At 42.6% G+C, this 16544-nt stretch overlaps 2 protein-coding genes across 2 annotated transcripts; both read right to left on the bottom strand.

Moving 5' to 3' along the window:
• Window positions 1–1226: 1226 nt before the first annotated feature.
• si:ch73-256g18.2 (small integral membrane protein 36) lies at window positions 1227–7351 on the bottom strand. Its single transcript, XM_055043209.1, has 2 exons — window positions 6652–7351; window positions 1227–4193 (listed from the first exon to the last, which is right to left on the bottom strand). Exon 1 carries the CDS (start codon window positions 7129–7131, stop codon window positions 6802–6804), a length of 330 nt encoding a protein of 109 aa, XP_054899184.1. The 5' UTR covers window positions 7132–7351; the 3' UTR covers window positions 1227–4193; window positions 6652–6801.
• A 5866-nt stretch (window positions 7352–13217) lies between these two features.
• LOC129368285 (transmembrane protein 100-like) lies at window positions 13218–14880 on the bottom strand. The gene has a single exon (XM_055043206.1). It carries the CDS (start codon window positions 14806–14808, stop codon window positions 14335–14337), a length of 474 nt encoding a protein of 157 aa, XP_054899181.1. The 5' UTR covers window positions 14809–14880; the 3' UTR covers window positions 13218–14334.
• Between the last annotated feature and the right edge of the window lie 1664 nt (window positions 14881–16544).

The raw sequence follows: 16544 nt of genomic DNA, 5'->3' as shown, positions 1-16544 counted from the left end.
AGCGTTAGCACAATGCTAATCGATGCTTGTAGTCCAAAACGAATATTAATTCCTTTTGGGATTAATATTTCTTCCTATAGAACGTCGGACCTTCTCGGATTGATCGGTCTCAGCCGTAGGTTTTCCAAGGTCATTTCTGGTCGTCTGGGTTTGTACTGAAGACTCTTCACATGTCAACACATTCTCACCTCATTTTTGCTATCTTCTTATTTTAATGCTTTGTATTATACCTAAAAAGAAATGAAAAAGAAAACAATTGAAGCGCTGACAATTTTTTTTTTTTTTTTTTTTTTTTCTGACTCCTTTCTAAGTCAGGCGCTTAGAGTTTCCATTATCTCATAATCCTCGCACTCTGCCTGGAAACATGGAATGAATGTGGGAACAAACATCAGGTCTTTGGTTCTGGGCAGCACCAGAAAAAAAAAAGGCCTTTAACTTGGTTTTTGTCGTTATGTAATCCCACTTACTGAAAGTGAAAGCAGCAGATCAGAGTGTTTCTGTGTAATCCTGGGAGTTTAGACGTCACACTCTGAGCACAGAGCAGGTTTCAGAGGCGGTCGCAGCCTGGCGGTCGAAGCCTGGTGGTCGCAACCTGGCGGTCGAAGCCTGGCGGTCAGGTGGCTCTATTTCGATCGAGGTCTGTTTGTGGATCTTTGCCGTGACTTTGTGCTTCTCTTGCTAGCTAAGGGTTGCTAGCAGAACCAGCTACTGCGGTTTCGACCATCCCAGTCTCTTCAAGACATTGAAGATGATAGATACCTTTTGTCTGAAAGAAAAGTTTCATGAGAAAACAAACAAAACAAAAAAATTTGTGTGCTTAAATAATCCCAGTATGACCAAATTTAAGACCTGAGATTAAGGCCAACTCAGTTTTTTCCCCCAAAATTTTTAAGGCATTTTAAGGCCTTAATTTTGGAGACGTAAATTTCGGACTTTTTAAGACTTTAGAGTGTTTGATAGCACTTATTGGCTTGACCAATATTCGGCTCTATGGAAAAGTCAAAGGGAGTCGACAATCATCTCTTTCTTACAAGAGGGAGCCCTGCAGACACAACTTCACACAGCATGGGAACGCCTGTTGCAGCCTTTTTTCTATAAACAATAATCAGTGGGAAAACAATGCGAGTCCAAGTTATTCAGATTTTCCACTACTTTGACAAGATGTAAAAATAAGACCCAAAAAGTCTCGCTCTGAGGTGCCGAGTCATGAAAAGGAAAACTGAAAATCCAATCAGTTCCAAAACGTTTAATAAAACAAAAGCATAGATTTGCTGGTGAACATTTAAAAGTGACGTCAGATTAGCTTGTAATGATATGGGATCAGACAGATTCTCTCAGTCTTATGAGTTAAAATAATATCTTCAAAATGAAAAAAAAAAACATGAATTTATAAGTTGAGATTATGTCAAGAAATAAAAAGGATTCAATATGAAAAACTTAATTTTCATTCAGTATTGCTTCATACGTGAATGATACAGAAACACCAACACAGTAAATTTACGTTTCAACCGAAGCAGTGATTTAGTTAACATTTGATCACAACCCAAACATCAACACTTGTTCCTCTGAATTTCATAATAAAAATATAAAACCGAATTTCGACATATTTAAATATTGAAGTTTTTGTTTTTTAATGCTGTACTTCTTAGTGAGAAGTTGTTTAGACTAAGCAAATTTCACTTCCAGTAAATTGACAAAGAGACAACTAAACTTTTTCTTTTACCTGGTTCTGTTTTGAGGGCCCTGATTTCTCTTAACTCAAGATTTACTTTTATTTTACGATTATATTACGGACAGCTAACTCATTTAACGCGGATGGTGGTTACCTCTTTGTGGCGTGCTGTTCCACTGTGCCATTTTACATCCAATATTGGTTCCAGTGTGCTTCAATAAAATGGACTCAAAGGTACTAAACCACCAAAAACCTAAAGAAACTATGTATGAGCTCTGTGTGGCACCAGATCTTTATCCGTCTTTTAGGGAGTCAGGTAGGCTTAGTAAACGTCTCCTTTTTACGAGCTGACAGAAATCTATGCAGTATTCTTCAGAGATTAAGATGAGATTAGGGTTTTTAAGACCCGGTATGTCGCCTAATTGTGCCTTTTTTATTTTTATTTATTTTTCTTTATCAACATTCTGCTTTAGGAAGTCATTCTTTGCTGCTGTCTCTGGTGAATGTCTTCAACCCTGGCTCAGTCAGCACTGGGACTCATCCATCCAAAGAGAATGGTGTCAGCCTGGAAGCTACAGTTCCAGCTACCTTAAATTTAAACCTTTTAAGCTTGTGTTAGTGTGAGACCGTCTAACGCCATCTCTGACAACCTGAAGCTTATGTAACCACCCCCTCCACCACCGCCGCCAATTTCCACCCCTGCAGACAGAGACACAGCAAAGAGGGGAAAACAAACACACAATCCAAGCTCCTAATACTCTGTGCTGGTCAGAGTGTAATCCCCAAACATGAAATATGAAGGGGGAGGGGAGAGGTGCTGGACGGTTGTGCAGTTCATGCTATGTTATGGATGGGACTCAGTCATTGGTGGCTTGGTCTGTGTAATTTTTTATATTTTTTTTATGTAAGAGGATTTGTCCCAGTATCAGCGTCTGTGGCACAAGTTGGGATCTGCTCTCTCTCTCTCTCTCTCTCTCTCTGTCTCTCAAGAAATACCACCATGACACTATCAGGGTGTCCATCAGCTTGACATTGTCCAGGAAAATGTTTGTTTTTTTTCTGCATCCAGAATGTTCTGCGCTCGTTGGTGCCTCAGAGGATGTGAGCTGGCGTTGGCGATCATGTCGGTTGGTGAAAATGTGGCTCAAATGAAGCGAGAGCGTCAGCAGGAAATTAAGGACGTCGCGTCACATCGTGGCATAAGCATGGAGCCCTGCCAGCAGCGTGTGGGTGGGATCAGGCTGTTTGCAAGACATCGGGCTAATGTGGTGCGTACTGCTTCGAATTGCTCCAACCTGTTGGTGCCAACAGGTTGGAGCAACAGGTTGGCACCTGGGCCTAGTACAACAGTGAACCACCACAATACCACACTGACGGTTTGTGCTTGATTAAAACCCTGCTCTCTCTGCCGAAGATGCTGCAAAAGTGTTTACATGCTGCATACATGGGACTCTAACAAAGCTTTTTTTGTTTTTATGATTTCTAGAAGCGTCAACTACGTCATGATTCTGGAAAAGAACACCCACAAATATTCAAGTGCATCATATCTATACATTTTAGACAAGAAGTCCTATTATTGAAAATCTACTGTATTCTACTTTTTTTTTGTTTTTATCGAAGGATGAGTTTTTGCATCTGCTGTTCTGTGACAGCCTTAACATCCATATGAACACGTCTGTACAAATCCAGTCTTCCTGAAATGAACGGAAATGACACGATTAAAGTGCTTTGTGCCTCAGTAGTTCTGCTGCTTCGGGCCTTCTGTTAAACTGAAGGTGCTTTTTGCAATGAAAGCCTGACTGCACATGTGTTGCTCTTATATCTAATTCCAGAACCCTACATGAAGGAGTTGATCCTAAACGCTTTCCCAAAGCCAGAGCTATGCTAGCACAGCTTCATGACTGAGGGCCAACTGGGTACTTGTCAATTGCTTTATTTGTATTTAGACTTGTATTTATCATGGTAATGCTTTAATATGTTATGTTAAAATATTCAAAAAATGCAAGTCCAAATCTGCAGCTGTGTGTGTTCTCAGAAGCAGGTCAACTTTAGAAAAAAAAGATAACTAGTGATATTACATTGCTATATTTGCATCTTCTTCATATTTAGTTTTCTGGAAGATTCACTCTTTGTTTCATTTGCATTCTTTAAGATTCCTGGAATCGTCCCGGAATGACGTCCATCTATCGTCTGTTCGCACATGTCCACGATTCTCTGCCAAGCTCGTCTTTCATGGGCTGATCCAAGTCCGCATCAGTCAGATTGGCTTCAGGACGCAGTTCAGCAGTTCCTCCTGGAAGCACCTCCATTCAGAGAAACACCTGATGGGAGTCGATTTGAGGGAAACGGTGATAACGGTGAGATCTTGCTGTTTGAAATGTCTCTGTGTCCTCATGAAACGAGTCCAGAGTCCGGGGTGTCCAGCGGCGTTGCAGCGGCCAGAAGTTGGTGTGCTGTGCCTGGAGGACGGATACCAGAGGGAAGGGAATCTCCTCTGCTGGCGTCTACTGGCAAAGGAATTCTGGGATTTGCAGGAGACGTAAAGAAAAAGAAGAAGAATTAAGTAATTAGGTTAGCATCTTGTAAGGACTTTCCCCTGAAATGTTCTTGTTTTTTAAATTGTGAATCTATTTCAAACATCTATCCATCTTTTGCTTATTTAAGCTCTGAATTGGCTTCTCTACCTAGCAGCACTCTGTAGCTAATACTATGATATACCCAGATCAGAAGGCATATGGGACACATTGTGGTGTGAAGTACACAGAATGCAACAAATGCTGCAATTATGGTCCCCAGTCAAACCCAGTCTAGCGGACTGTGCGGTGTGAAAACATCCAAAGTCCCTCCAGTAAGTTCGGAGTCTTCCCCGGTGGTTTCTTTTAGTTAAACATGACTCCCCCCGGCCCCCAAAAAGAAACAGCATCACAATCTGAGCTCTCCCCAGATTGTGATGGTAATTCTCATCGTCTCTGATTGCAGAGCCCAACCACCCAACACAGGAAGCTTGTTTTTCAGCCGAAGATCAAGAGTTGTGACCGTAGGTGAGGGTTAAGACAAAGACCGATCTTTAAATCCAGAGCTTCACTTCTCATCTCTCCCTCTTTACCTTGCAGGCAAAGCCTTGACCCATTTATTCATCTCTAGCTCGATTCTTAAACTCATGTTGCAGTAGAGAAGCTCAGAAATCTGACATTTTGCTGACATGTCACACTCTGACCAAGACCGGGTTTAAAAAAAAAAACCTATTCATTACATCAGATTGACTTGAAGTATTCTCCAAACGATGCCTAAATTCAATGCTCTGCTGTGAGGCTAATTAGCAATTTATTTAGATGCGAGGCAATGCAAGTCAGTCAATGGCATTTAACGTGAATGGCATTTAACGTGAATGATCTTATTCTGCTAAGTTGAGAACTCAGGAAGCTTTTAAATAAATGAATCCTGCAAATAATATTTCAGGGTTTTTGTCAAGTCGGACAAAAACTCAAAGGTCAGACAGCGTGGCCTTGACTTTTGAGAATCCCAAGGCCGGTGTAAAAGAAAACTGAAAATGTTACCAGCAGGGCTGCTTGGGAATTGTTTAAATTTTCTCTCAGAAGTCCAAAAAGACGATTGCTTTCATTGAGGTGCACCAATACAGAACCACAAAGCCTACACTAATTGTCAATATAAATACCGTTCTCGTTTTGGCGGTTTATTTCAAACGTCTTTATGGTTACTAAACTGCAGAACGTTTTCTTTACAGCTTGAGGATTTCCCCATCTGCCACCGTCAGCTGAGTGTGTCATCGCCACGCAGCGACTCTGTTAACTGCAACATATGTTCGCCGTCCCCATCTATGTAACCTTTAGCAAACGACCACGAGTCTGCGAGGGTATAAGCTCTTCTGTCCGACATACGTCAAACGGATGAGTGACGATCTCGAAACGTCCATCCATTCATCATTTCCCTGTTGAGGGAGGGTTTATGTTGTCAACTCTCTCCAGCTGATGCAGGGGGGAATCAGGGGCAAGGTTGGGCCAGGGATTAGAGGCAGCAGAGAAACAAAGGCTGAGATGTCAGGATTTTATGATACGGATGTTTCTGTCACTTTGAGCTATCAAGAGTTCTGTGGAAAAGTTCTCGGTAGCGCTTGTTCTTCTAAAGCAACAGGAGGAGCGAAAGTTATGCAGAGGTGCCATGTCGTTAATGCCGGAATGCTTACGGTTTTTCAATAATCAATCAAATCAATCCAAGTGTGTTCGTTTAGCACGTTTCAGCAACAGGCAGTCCAATGTGCTTAATAGAGTAATAGCTTGTTAAGTTAGCGCGATCTGCTAACTTAACAAGCTAGCAAAAGGTCACAGGTTTCGGTGACCTTTTATATGTTCACAAGACAGTAAATTTAAATGACTGCTTATCTTTTCACAGGCTAAACATGATGCCCCAGAAATGATACTTGGCACTAAAGAAGCTGTTGTTTTCTTATTTTATAAAAATAATTAAATAAAATTGTATCTCAATTTTATTAATAGATCCTGTTTGATTTGTGTCATGTATAAGATTTTAGAAAAGAAAAGAAACTATTTGGTTTTATTTATTTAAAAGTGTTAAAACAGGAAAATATTTTTTAAAAAGTAATTTGGCCTGACTCAGCACAAAATACACACACATCTCTGCCTACCTGCAGGTCAGCTAATAAAACAATACAATCACACAGATATTCTCTGGAGAATTCCCTTTGACAGATCTGCATCTATCCTGAGACTTTTTAACAAGATTGTGGACAAAACATACAGTAGGTTAGGCCGGAGTTAGTTTTCAAAAAGGCCCTGCAAACTTTTTTTTTTGTATGTTTGTTTTATTTATATTGAAAGTTTCACTGACATGTTGGTCAGTCAAACTTTAAAGTCTGTCATAAGAAACTGGCCTAGTCTAGAATAGATCCAGAAAGATTCACCATCTCCTTTGGTTCAAACAGACTCTTTCCAACTGCTTACCATCTGCGGACTCCTCTGCAAGTCAACGACGTCCTCCAGCAACTTTGAAAAAGAAAAACTAGGAGTTCAAGAACGAAAACCCACAGTACGAAGTGACACAACAGCACTTGATGGTGGTCTCCTCCTCCCTGCGCTCTCTCCTTCTCATCTTCAGACCAGGGTACTCCTCTTCTCCCTCTCCCGTTCCGCTCTCTCCCGGCTCAGGTCCGGCGTCGGCGGCTCCGCGTGTCCCGGCGTGCTGTTGGGCTCGCCGCGGCCCGAGGTCGGCGAATTCTGCATGACGACCAGGCGTATGGGCGACTGGCTCTGCGGCGCCGGCGTGTTGTCGGGGGCGTACTCCTTGGTGGGGTCTTTGCCACGGCAGTCGTACAGGATGCAGGAGATGAGGAAGACCAGCAGGAGAATGACATAGCTGGCCACCAGGATGATGAGGTTGAGGGTGACGGGGTCAATCTCCAGGTAGAACTCCATAAAACCCATGGTGCCGCTTCATATCTCGCCCCGGATCTAGAGAGGAAGGCGCAAGAAACGACGGCAAAACAGATTTATAAAAAACTAAAATAGAAAGAAACGAGGCAGCGATGAAGGACAGTGGATGGACAGCTGGCCTGATTGAGAGAGAAAGAGCAAAAGACAGAAGAGGACTGCATCAGATGATGACATGAGCTGGGAGCGAGGGGGGGAGGAGGGGGGGCAGCGACAGCAGGCCGGAGTGGAGATGAGGCTTTGTGCTTTAAAGGACGTTAATCCTCGCTGCTCCTCCAACCTTGAATGTCAGCGGCCAATGACGAAAGCTGCTCACTTTTAATAACTTAAGCCACCATTTTGATTTTGCCAACTAGAGAGCAATATCAAAATTACAGCAAAAATGGATGGCTGCGGCGCACACCTGTCAGCTTGCCACGAGCGTCACTGAGGGGATTTGAGGAGTCATGTAATATGTATTAAACAACCGCTTTTTTATTATGTCACTCTTGGGGATTATTTTTACATTTGAATTTTGATCACATTAAAAGCAAATAAGGCCCCAGAACTGGCTGTGGTCCAGATGAATAAAAAAAACAAAAAAACAACAATAAAAAAAAAAACATGCAATTTTCAAAAGTACATGTTATTTCATCCTGTTAATGGGCTCTTTTTACACCGAGTTAGCTGGCTGTCGAGCCAACGCTCTGTCATCTAATGTTATATTCTGTCTTTAGCAAACTCAGTTGCAGCCACATAGAGAACAAAATCCTTATAAATCATGTTTTGGGTGTGGCTCAGTCAAAAGCAAATTCAAATGAAGCCCAGAACGTGCAGTCTGACGTTTGATATGAGACTCTATAGACCTCAGTCAGCATGTTAACTGTTTAAGTTCGTGGCAAAACAATAAGGAAAATACTACAAAAAAAAAAGATTGACTTGTTTGGAAGGGTTCAAAGAGCAAACATTCATTCATGTTCTGCTGGCTTTGAATTTGACCTCAATCAAACAAAAGAACATCTCATTACTTTCCTACAATAAAGGTCAAAATCTTTGCTTTTCAGTTCCCCCCCCAAAAGTCGTTACAATCAAACCCCCATGTATCTTCAGTATTTTTTTACATTTCAGAAAACAGGAGGAAGAAGTCAACGTTTGAGTGTCGAATGTTTACTGTGCAGAGGTTTGAAATCGTCTCTCAAAACTTATATTTATTTTTGTTGTTGCTGTTTGGTACTTTTATAAAGTTGTTTTCTTCTTCTTTTTGTTTTAAGTAAAATGCTAAAAGCTGTAAATGTTCAAGTTGTTTGTTTATTTTTTGCTGCTACTGATGCAATGACATGGTCAGTTGATTCTTCTGAGAATATTGTGAATAAAGATTCATATTGTCTTGATTTATTTATTTTTTGGACATTTGTTTCTCTTTTAGCAGAAAGCTGCCACAACTTTCAAATGTAGGTCCATCAGTGGAGGACACGTGACTGCAGCCGGATTCAAATGTGGAGAATGAAATCCTGCCGGAAATCAGGCTAATTTGTTAATGCCTCTTGCCTTTCTCCATCTGGGAAGGATTTTCTTTTGCCTGATGGTTGCGGGCGGAATAGAAGACAGATGGGCCGACAAGCTGAATAAATAAAAACTTGCAGATCATCAGCGGGAAGGAGGAAAAACCGGGACAAACTGTTTAAATTCAACCTATATATGAAGAAAACTATGAATGTAAAAGAAAGGGGGAAAAAAAAAGAAACGCCATATTGCCAAAAGGTCATAGGTCAGTCACCCTTTCAACTCGTTGAATCCCCCGGATAGTGCAGAGAGGTCGTCGACTTTCTGCGGACTTCAAATCTACACTTTGATCATTCTGAGGAAGTTTTCTTGGAAATTGGATGAAGCCTGAACAGGAATGTGAGTTTAATCAATTGGAAAAACATTACAGCTACGTGTTTTTCCATGACTTCAGACATCAGTTTATTCTTATGGGTAGAAGTATCAGTAAGTTGTTATTGCCTGGTTGTCTGTCCTTACATTGGTGTAAGAGTAAAAAAGGACTTACAGCAGTGAAATAAATGAAGCTCCTGTCACTTAAGCAATAAGTCCACCATGATGAGTTTAATTGTTGCCGTTTTTCGCAGCTTCGGGAGTTCTCTGTTTGCCAATGGAAGCGTGGAGTAAAGCATACGGACTCTGCTGAGGTAATTCAATCTCAGGAGGAATTTCTGCTATGTAGCTACAGGCCATTACGGATCAAACGTTTTATTTACTCTGGTGCATCTCCAGCCAGAAATCAACATTGCACACTTTAGAACTCTAGAAATGTATCACTGATTGTCCTCTGATTAACACCAGACGTGTTTCAACATCTGTCAAAGGTATTAATTCGTTCCCCACCATCCTGCTGATCAACAAAAGCTATTGCCATTTCAAACCAGATACAGGCCTAACAGTTCTGTCCCAGGCTTCATTGTTTTTGAACTGACGCAGCAGCGCCGTGATTCATGCTGTTGCCTAATATCAAGAGACTGTCCTGTTTTCTTAATCTTACATAGGATGCTTCAGCCAGGAAATGATTTTGAACTCTAGAGGTTATGAGCCACGGGAGGTTAAGGCTTCGCATCCTTCCTTGGAATGAAAATGAATATGCTCTTTTAGATGACCTGCAGGAAGTTTGTTTATTGCGCAGACTTTCTGGAAATCTGTTGCCGGCGAGAGATCAAGTGATCCCATGTTCCTGTGCACAGATGTTTCACTCATTTATTTATTTTATTGTGAAGCCTGCAGATTCTGTAGAATATTACTGGCAGGATGCCGGCAGGGTTACGTGCAGCAAGGTTGCACGATGAGACACCCCTCAAACAGAAGCATGCTCAGATTACTGGAGATGGATGGGCAGATTTTGCAGGATGTAAAGGAAGGTTGCACTTCAGAAACTAATTGGTTTCCAAACTGGAGCACGCCCTGAAGTTTGTTTTTGGTCAAAGCCTGTTTAGCTAAGCAGTGGCAGACGCAGGATGCAGTGGCAGGGAGAGATCCTGTGCTAGACTTTGGTTCCAGCCTCCAAACGGAGACCAACCAAAAGCACAACAATGGTGCGGGGGGCCCCGAACGGCCCCATTAACCAGGGAGCGGCACTTCCCCCTCATCCGTCAAAAACCCGAGAACCTTTTTCTCTCGCTTGTGGATGTGCTGAAAGATTTAAAGGCTTGTTGGGAGAATGGTCGGTTGCGGTGCTGCCACAGATAAGGCACGAGCGCTGCTGCGCCGCCTCAACGCAGGAAGCTCGCATTGTGTCCGAGGAGAATGGCAGCTCGGTTTGATTCCCGTTGTGGTCTGCTGTCATTTCCAGGCTCAGACACGCAGGCGGGTCTTTGTAGGATTTGCAGGGTCGGGGAAACTGAAACCAGCAGTTTTGACCCCACGTACGCCAACGCAACGATCTCTAACCAGAGACTGATGATGATGACGATGGCCTGCTGGGATGTTTATGAGAAGTCATGAAAGATTTCAGAAACACCTCTAATTCAGAGTCAGAGTCATACTGGAGTAGACGCAAAGTTTCAGGGTATCTGAAGACTTTCTGTCTGCTCAAATTTTCCTCTGCTCTTTATTACTGGGCTGTTGAGTGCATCCTACAACCTTTGGCACCAACTAAAGCTCTGTGATGTGTGATTTGATTGTTCTGTATCTCAATCCAGTCCTCAGAGAAAATGGTTCCAACACCCACGAGGCATCAAAAGGGATCAGAAAAATGTTTCTTTTAAACCCGAAAAATAAAGACAAGAAAAAGAGAGCCAACATACTAATCATTGCATTTGTGACAATAAAACATACGGCATTTATTTATAATTTTGATATCAAGTGATTGATAAAATACTTCAGTTTCAACAGATTTTAAATGTCTAACAGTTAAGAAGATATAGAGTAGACAATTTCGAGTTCTGACTGATTGTCTGGTGACTCCAACGTGGGAATCAGTCATCTGTCAAGTAAGTGACAATAATGTGCAAAATGCTTCTGAACTCAAGAGTTGAACACAAACCACCAGGACTTATGACATATCGACCACATAACGATAATTCATAAAAACTGATTTTCTTTCTTTTAAAATGGCTGACATTTGAGTTTTAATACCAAATTAACTAGTGAACTGCATACTTGCTCTATATTTCTAAAAAAAAAAAAAAAGAAACAATTGTTGCCATGATTTTGAAGGCGAATGTTGAAAATTATTACAGGTGACTTACCTGACTTTAAACAAATGATGCTTTGCTTGTTTGGCAGCTATTACTGAACGTTACTGGTTTAATGAGAGAAAGGATTTCCTGCAGCGGCCTTCTGTATTCAGGGCTGAGAAGATTCCGGCTCTTCCCGGGAATGGGAAGAGCCTGTAATGAGCTGCACTGCCTCCGGCTGACAACTTCACTGACTTCCACCCTCATTAAGGATCCGGGGAGCTGTCAGGACCTGCTCCTGGCAGGGAGCTGGCTCTCGCCCCGGCCCACGCTGACACTCTGCAGACACGGTGCTCTAATGAGCTGCTTACCGTTGCAGCTTCAGGAACATTTATGAGTCAGATTAAGCTAGAGTTCAATAAAAAAAAACGCCCGTCTCGGCCCCCGTGATCATTAGTGCCATCAACTGCGTTTAAAAAGAAAAAGAAATCTGCAAGAAATGGGTAAATGTACTGTTAAAGTGTGAAGGGACTTTCAGTTTCTTTCAGACTTTTGACAGGTGCTTTTTCTTGTATTTTCTACTGCGTGTCAATGTTTGTGAGAAGTATTGTAAAAAAATAAATAAATAAAACTACAAGAATGTACCCTGGAGACATACTATATGGAAAATGTCAGTTTTGGATTAAATGAAACTCTTAAATCACGGTGAAAAAAAATACAAATAAATACAAAATCGTCTACGGAAATTTTGGTACTAAAATAAATTGTAAGTTTTGCGTTCAAGTTGCTAATTTGTCATTTGGTTCATTTAGTTATCTTTCAAGTGTTTGTAAATGTGTCCTTTTCGTTCAACGTTTCAACTTTTGACCCATTTAGCAGCTGATTTTGACTGTTCTGCTAAAGACGGATCCAAGCCCAGCTGACGTCTTTCTGCGTGGAGTTTCGATGTCTGGTGCCTGGTGTGTGCTCAACTTAATCTTATTACGCTATTGTCATATTTTCTTATTCACACAACCTGGCATCTGCAACCCCTGCCTGTTTACATTGAACGATGGATTCAGGGTTGCACATTGAAACTGGATCAAGGTTTATTTTTTTCCGCTTAGCTGACCTCATCTCCACTTCAATGACAAGACAGTCTCATGCCTGCAGAGGAATTACTAACTTCACAGTTTTTTGTGTGTTTTTTTGCAGAGGGCGTTTCTGGGTTGAAAACCTTTCCTGTTCACCAGGCTGCCGATTCCGGTCTCCTAGCGTGCCAGGCTCTTTTCCCGACTTTCGGTCTGGGATGAGGTTCAGTGAAACAGGGAGCAGTTAAGGAAGAGGACACTGCAAATGTGACACACCTCTGGTGACTTCAACTGGTCGCGATGTTACAGGAAGAGAAGGGAGTTGTGGGATTTCCACCCCCCCACCACTTCACACAGGAGCCAGTGACCTCCAGAGGTGGATCTGGAAACATTTGAGACTGCGGTATCTATTTACGTGTAAAAAACAAAAAATCAATCCTCCTGATTGGAAGGCAAACAGAATTTGTGCTAACCTTCATGCCAGCACTTTAGGAAACTGGAAAATTTCCAGTGACTCATCCGGAAAGCCCTTCTTTCTGTCAGCTCCACCACAAGATCGTAGGAGGCCCGAACTGCAGAAGATCCGATCCGCGTGTGTGGGCTCGTGCCGCTGCATTTTCTGCAGTTGTTTTCTGAGCAGAGGCGCCTCTTCCGAGGCGTCGGCTGAGTCTGAGGTGATGCGGGCCCCGGTGCTTTCTGCTTCCACTCTCTGCCCACATTCGCTTGGCGTTGCAATCGCTCCCGAGTGACGCAGCCTCGCCCCCGACCCCCATCTTTATCAGCGATGTGCAAGGCAAAATGAAGACGGCTAAATATAACCTGCTCTGTGGAAATCGGATCCGCGGGAAGGAAAACAGGAGTCGGGTTTGTTTTGGCACCAGATCTTCGTTTTTAATAGTTATAGTTCCAGTCACTGACAGAATAAATAAAATCGAGCTACATCGGAGGAATATCTGCGTGACATAATTTAATGCACGTGTCATACAAACAGACATGCATGCATGCAAGAAATTGGGCCCAGCTGTGACCTCAACCCTCAGGTATTCAGTCATAAAGTGAAACACACTGCACACCTGCACATCCTTACATGGCTAAAAAAAAAAAAATGTATATATATGCATACAAAATTACCTGCATCTTCAGTTGTAGTAAAGCTGCTATGTTAACTATCACCCTTTAAAATTCCCCAGAAAAACAAAACTTCAAACAGAGCCTGTTTGAAGGAACGCTGATTCGGTAAGTGATTTCTGTAAGATCACTTACTCTGATCTCAAAGTGGCGTTAAAGAGCTGTGCTGTCGGTTCTGAAGGAAACGTCTTCAGATGCTTCTCTGAATTTACTCTCGGTTTAAATGACACATCTCCCACCTCCCAGGAACGAACAGAGGTCACAAATGAGCCCAATTCAAAGAGAAACAAAAAGCTGCTCAACATACGTATTGTAGAGTACCATTCTAACCGTGTCTATAGCTTATTATCAACATATAATATGCATTAACTGAACACCCCAAGCCAGATCATACTGATCTCTTGTGTTTGCTTTAGCGAGTCTGACGTTTTTATTAGGGGAAAAAAAGAGAAAACTTTGCAAGTTCACCTTCAGTGGTTTACTTTTTTTTATTTTTATTTTTAAATCAGTTTGTGGTTTTGTCATCTTGCTTCATCAAAATGTTTTTTTTTTTTTTTTTTTAATGATCTGACGTTCTAAGCTATTTGGTCATGTGAAATTAGTTAGCTCCAATAAAAGTTCAGGTTCAGAGACCAACTGGTCTCATTTCCTCCATCAGCTTTCAGGGAACTGGTTTTGGGTTTTAGGCACCGTTTGCCTCTTCAGTCGTTGAGCATAAAGGACAGGGGTTATGAGCTGTACAGCCTGTTAACCTGGTGAGCCAGTGTGGCGTCTGTGTTCAGTTATACACTTTTAAAGATATCTGCTGCGTGGAATGAAGAGCTTGAGGTTTGACTGTCCAAACTTCAAGGGGATCAGGGCACGCAGTAGCCCTGGCTGACCATGAGGGCGGTTTGACTCTCCCTTCGTTTGTCCTTCTTCTTCCTCAGTCGGAGTCTCCAGCAGATGGCGCTGGATCCCAGCAGGCCCAGGCCTGCAGAAAGCAGCACCAGCCCCAGCAGGGAGATGGTGGACCCGTGGGTGTTGAAGGTGTAAGCCACCCCCGTCACCACCACGCCGGCGATGAGGACGAACACGCCGAACGGCACCACGCAGCGGTAGCAGGACATCTCCGCGCCGCCGGTGGCCGCTGTCAGCTGGACCTCGTTGACGTGCGGGACACGCGTGGTCACGACGACGGCACTGTCCTTCCTGGTCTTCTCCCGGCTCAGCCTCTCCGCCGAGATGGACGTCGGTATCCTCACGGCGTTCCTCGGGATCCTTCCGCCCCCTTTGGCGTAGAGGTCGTCCGGCATGGTGATCTTACTGGCGAGGAACAGGTGAGCCATGACGGTGGACGTCAGAGCTCGGCCAATCAGAGAGCTAGCTGTAAGCGGAAACAGAAAGACAGCTTTTTTTTTTTTTTTGCAGATGAGTGGTTTTGAACGGCAGCTGTATTTCCGGTTTACAGTAAATGTAATTTTTGGTGCTTAAATGTCCCATTAAAAGTGTGCTTATCCATCTTGGCCTATAACCAAGTCTGTTGGTTCAAAAATAAAGTAAGTTGGTGTTTGGTGTATCTGATTGCAGTAGTTAAATACATACATTTGTCAAATCTTTGCTAGGTTTTCTTCAGATAGCATCAGTATTGGTTTTGACATTGATCACGCTCTCAAACTGTCCCACTGCATCCAACTATAGTTTGTGCATCTTGAAGAAAGACTACTTCGGTTTTCCTGAACAAGTGACGTGTCTCACAATGAACCGTGGGGTTGAAAGCAGCAAGACGGTCATTTTAAACTTAACGATTCTGTTGAAGTGTGGACAACAATGTGGGGAAACCCCAAATGGCTTCACTTTCCGTAAGTCGGCGTCTGCAAAAGGGCTTAAAACGCAAAGTCCGTCTTCAAACGCCATACCGCAAACCGGCCTGTTCTGAATTTGCGAGGCAGCGCCACACGTGGCACACTGGGAGGTGAGCGGCTTCCAAACATTGCCGGCTTAAAAAAATTATCACAACAAACTACTTCCTGTTTTTTAAGGGGGGTTTTCTTGGACTAATGGTTGTGATGTTTGGAACTACTGTTGAACAATGTATTTGATTTTAAACAGTGTTTTTACAAATTGCCTACCGTGTTCACCAGTTGCCTGTGAGTCGCTAAAACCAGTGAATGCTTGAGACCCTAAAATCCCTGTTATTAGTTCAGACACTGAATACAGCTCGAGACAAACGGAGACGGCTCCAAGTCAGTGGGAAACTGAACCGGTTATTAACTTTGGTTAACAAAGTGTCGCTGCAGGTTTACGTTGTTCCACTTTTTTTATATTTTGACAGCCGTCGGCATCCATCTGCCTCTGTGGGTCAATGTGGCAGTTTGCAGCTACGCCCCTGAGGTCAGACGCTGGTAATGAAATTTTAATGTGAGACAGATGGAGGGAACGTCAAGCTTCATTGCCATCAGTCAACACAAGCAGCTGCAGATCGGGAAACAAGCAGAAGTTGTTTGTTTGGTATGTTTCCCCCCCCAAGTCCAATAAAACAAAATAAATTTTGCTGAACTTGAAGTGAGGCTGAATCGGCGCTCGGTTTAACAGTTAGTTTGTCATATTCCAGATAGCCTGAGCTGACGAATTTCATCTGCGGTTTTACATCTTCTACCTGAAGGTCCTGCTCCTGTTGGTGACTGAATGTCCCCGAAGCGGATAAAGAGAATGTTGGCCAATGATCCTCAAAGTTCTTCTGTTGTAATTTCACCAACATCTGTAAACGTAACTGAGACAAAGACGTGTGCTTTTCTAGAAACAGGAAGACGAGCAGAACCACAAATCTTACTCAGAAAACTGCGTGAGAAATTAAATTAATCTGTAACCATCATATTCAGATCTGATGGGGGTTTTTTTGTTTGTTTTTGCTTTACAAATAATACTGCTGAATTGAATGTCAGCGGGTTTTCTTCTTTTTGTCTTAGACATCTCTGCAGACCAACAAGCGAATTCAATAAAGAACGCAATAAAGTGAAACTGCCATATTATTGTCTTAGAGCCAAAACTCAGCGTAAGAAAACCTCTTACATGAAAAAATAAT

This window comes from Poeciliopsis prolifica, unplaced genomic scaffold (genome assembly GCF_027474105.1).
Source record: "Poeciliopsis prolifica strain line A6 unplaced genomic scaffold, Auburn_PproV2 SCAFFOLD018, whole genome shotgun sequence".
In the NCBI taxonomy this organism is placed as follows: Eukaryota; Metazoa; Chordata; class Actinopteri; order Cyprinodontiformes; family Poeciliidae; genus Poeciliopsis; species Poeciliopsis prolifica.
Note: the sequence above shows the minus strand (reverse complement) of the source record. Positions and strands in the feature narration are given on the sequence as shown.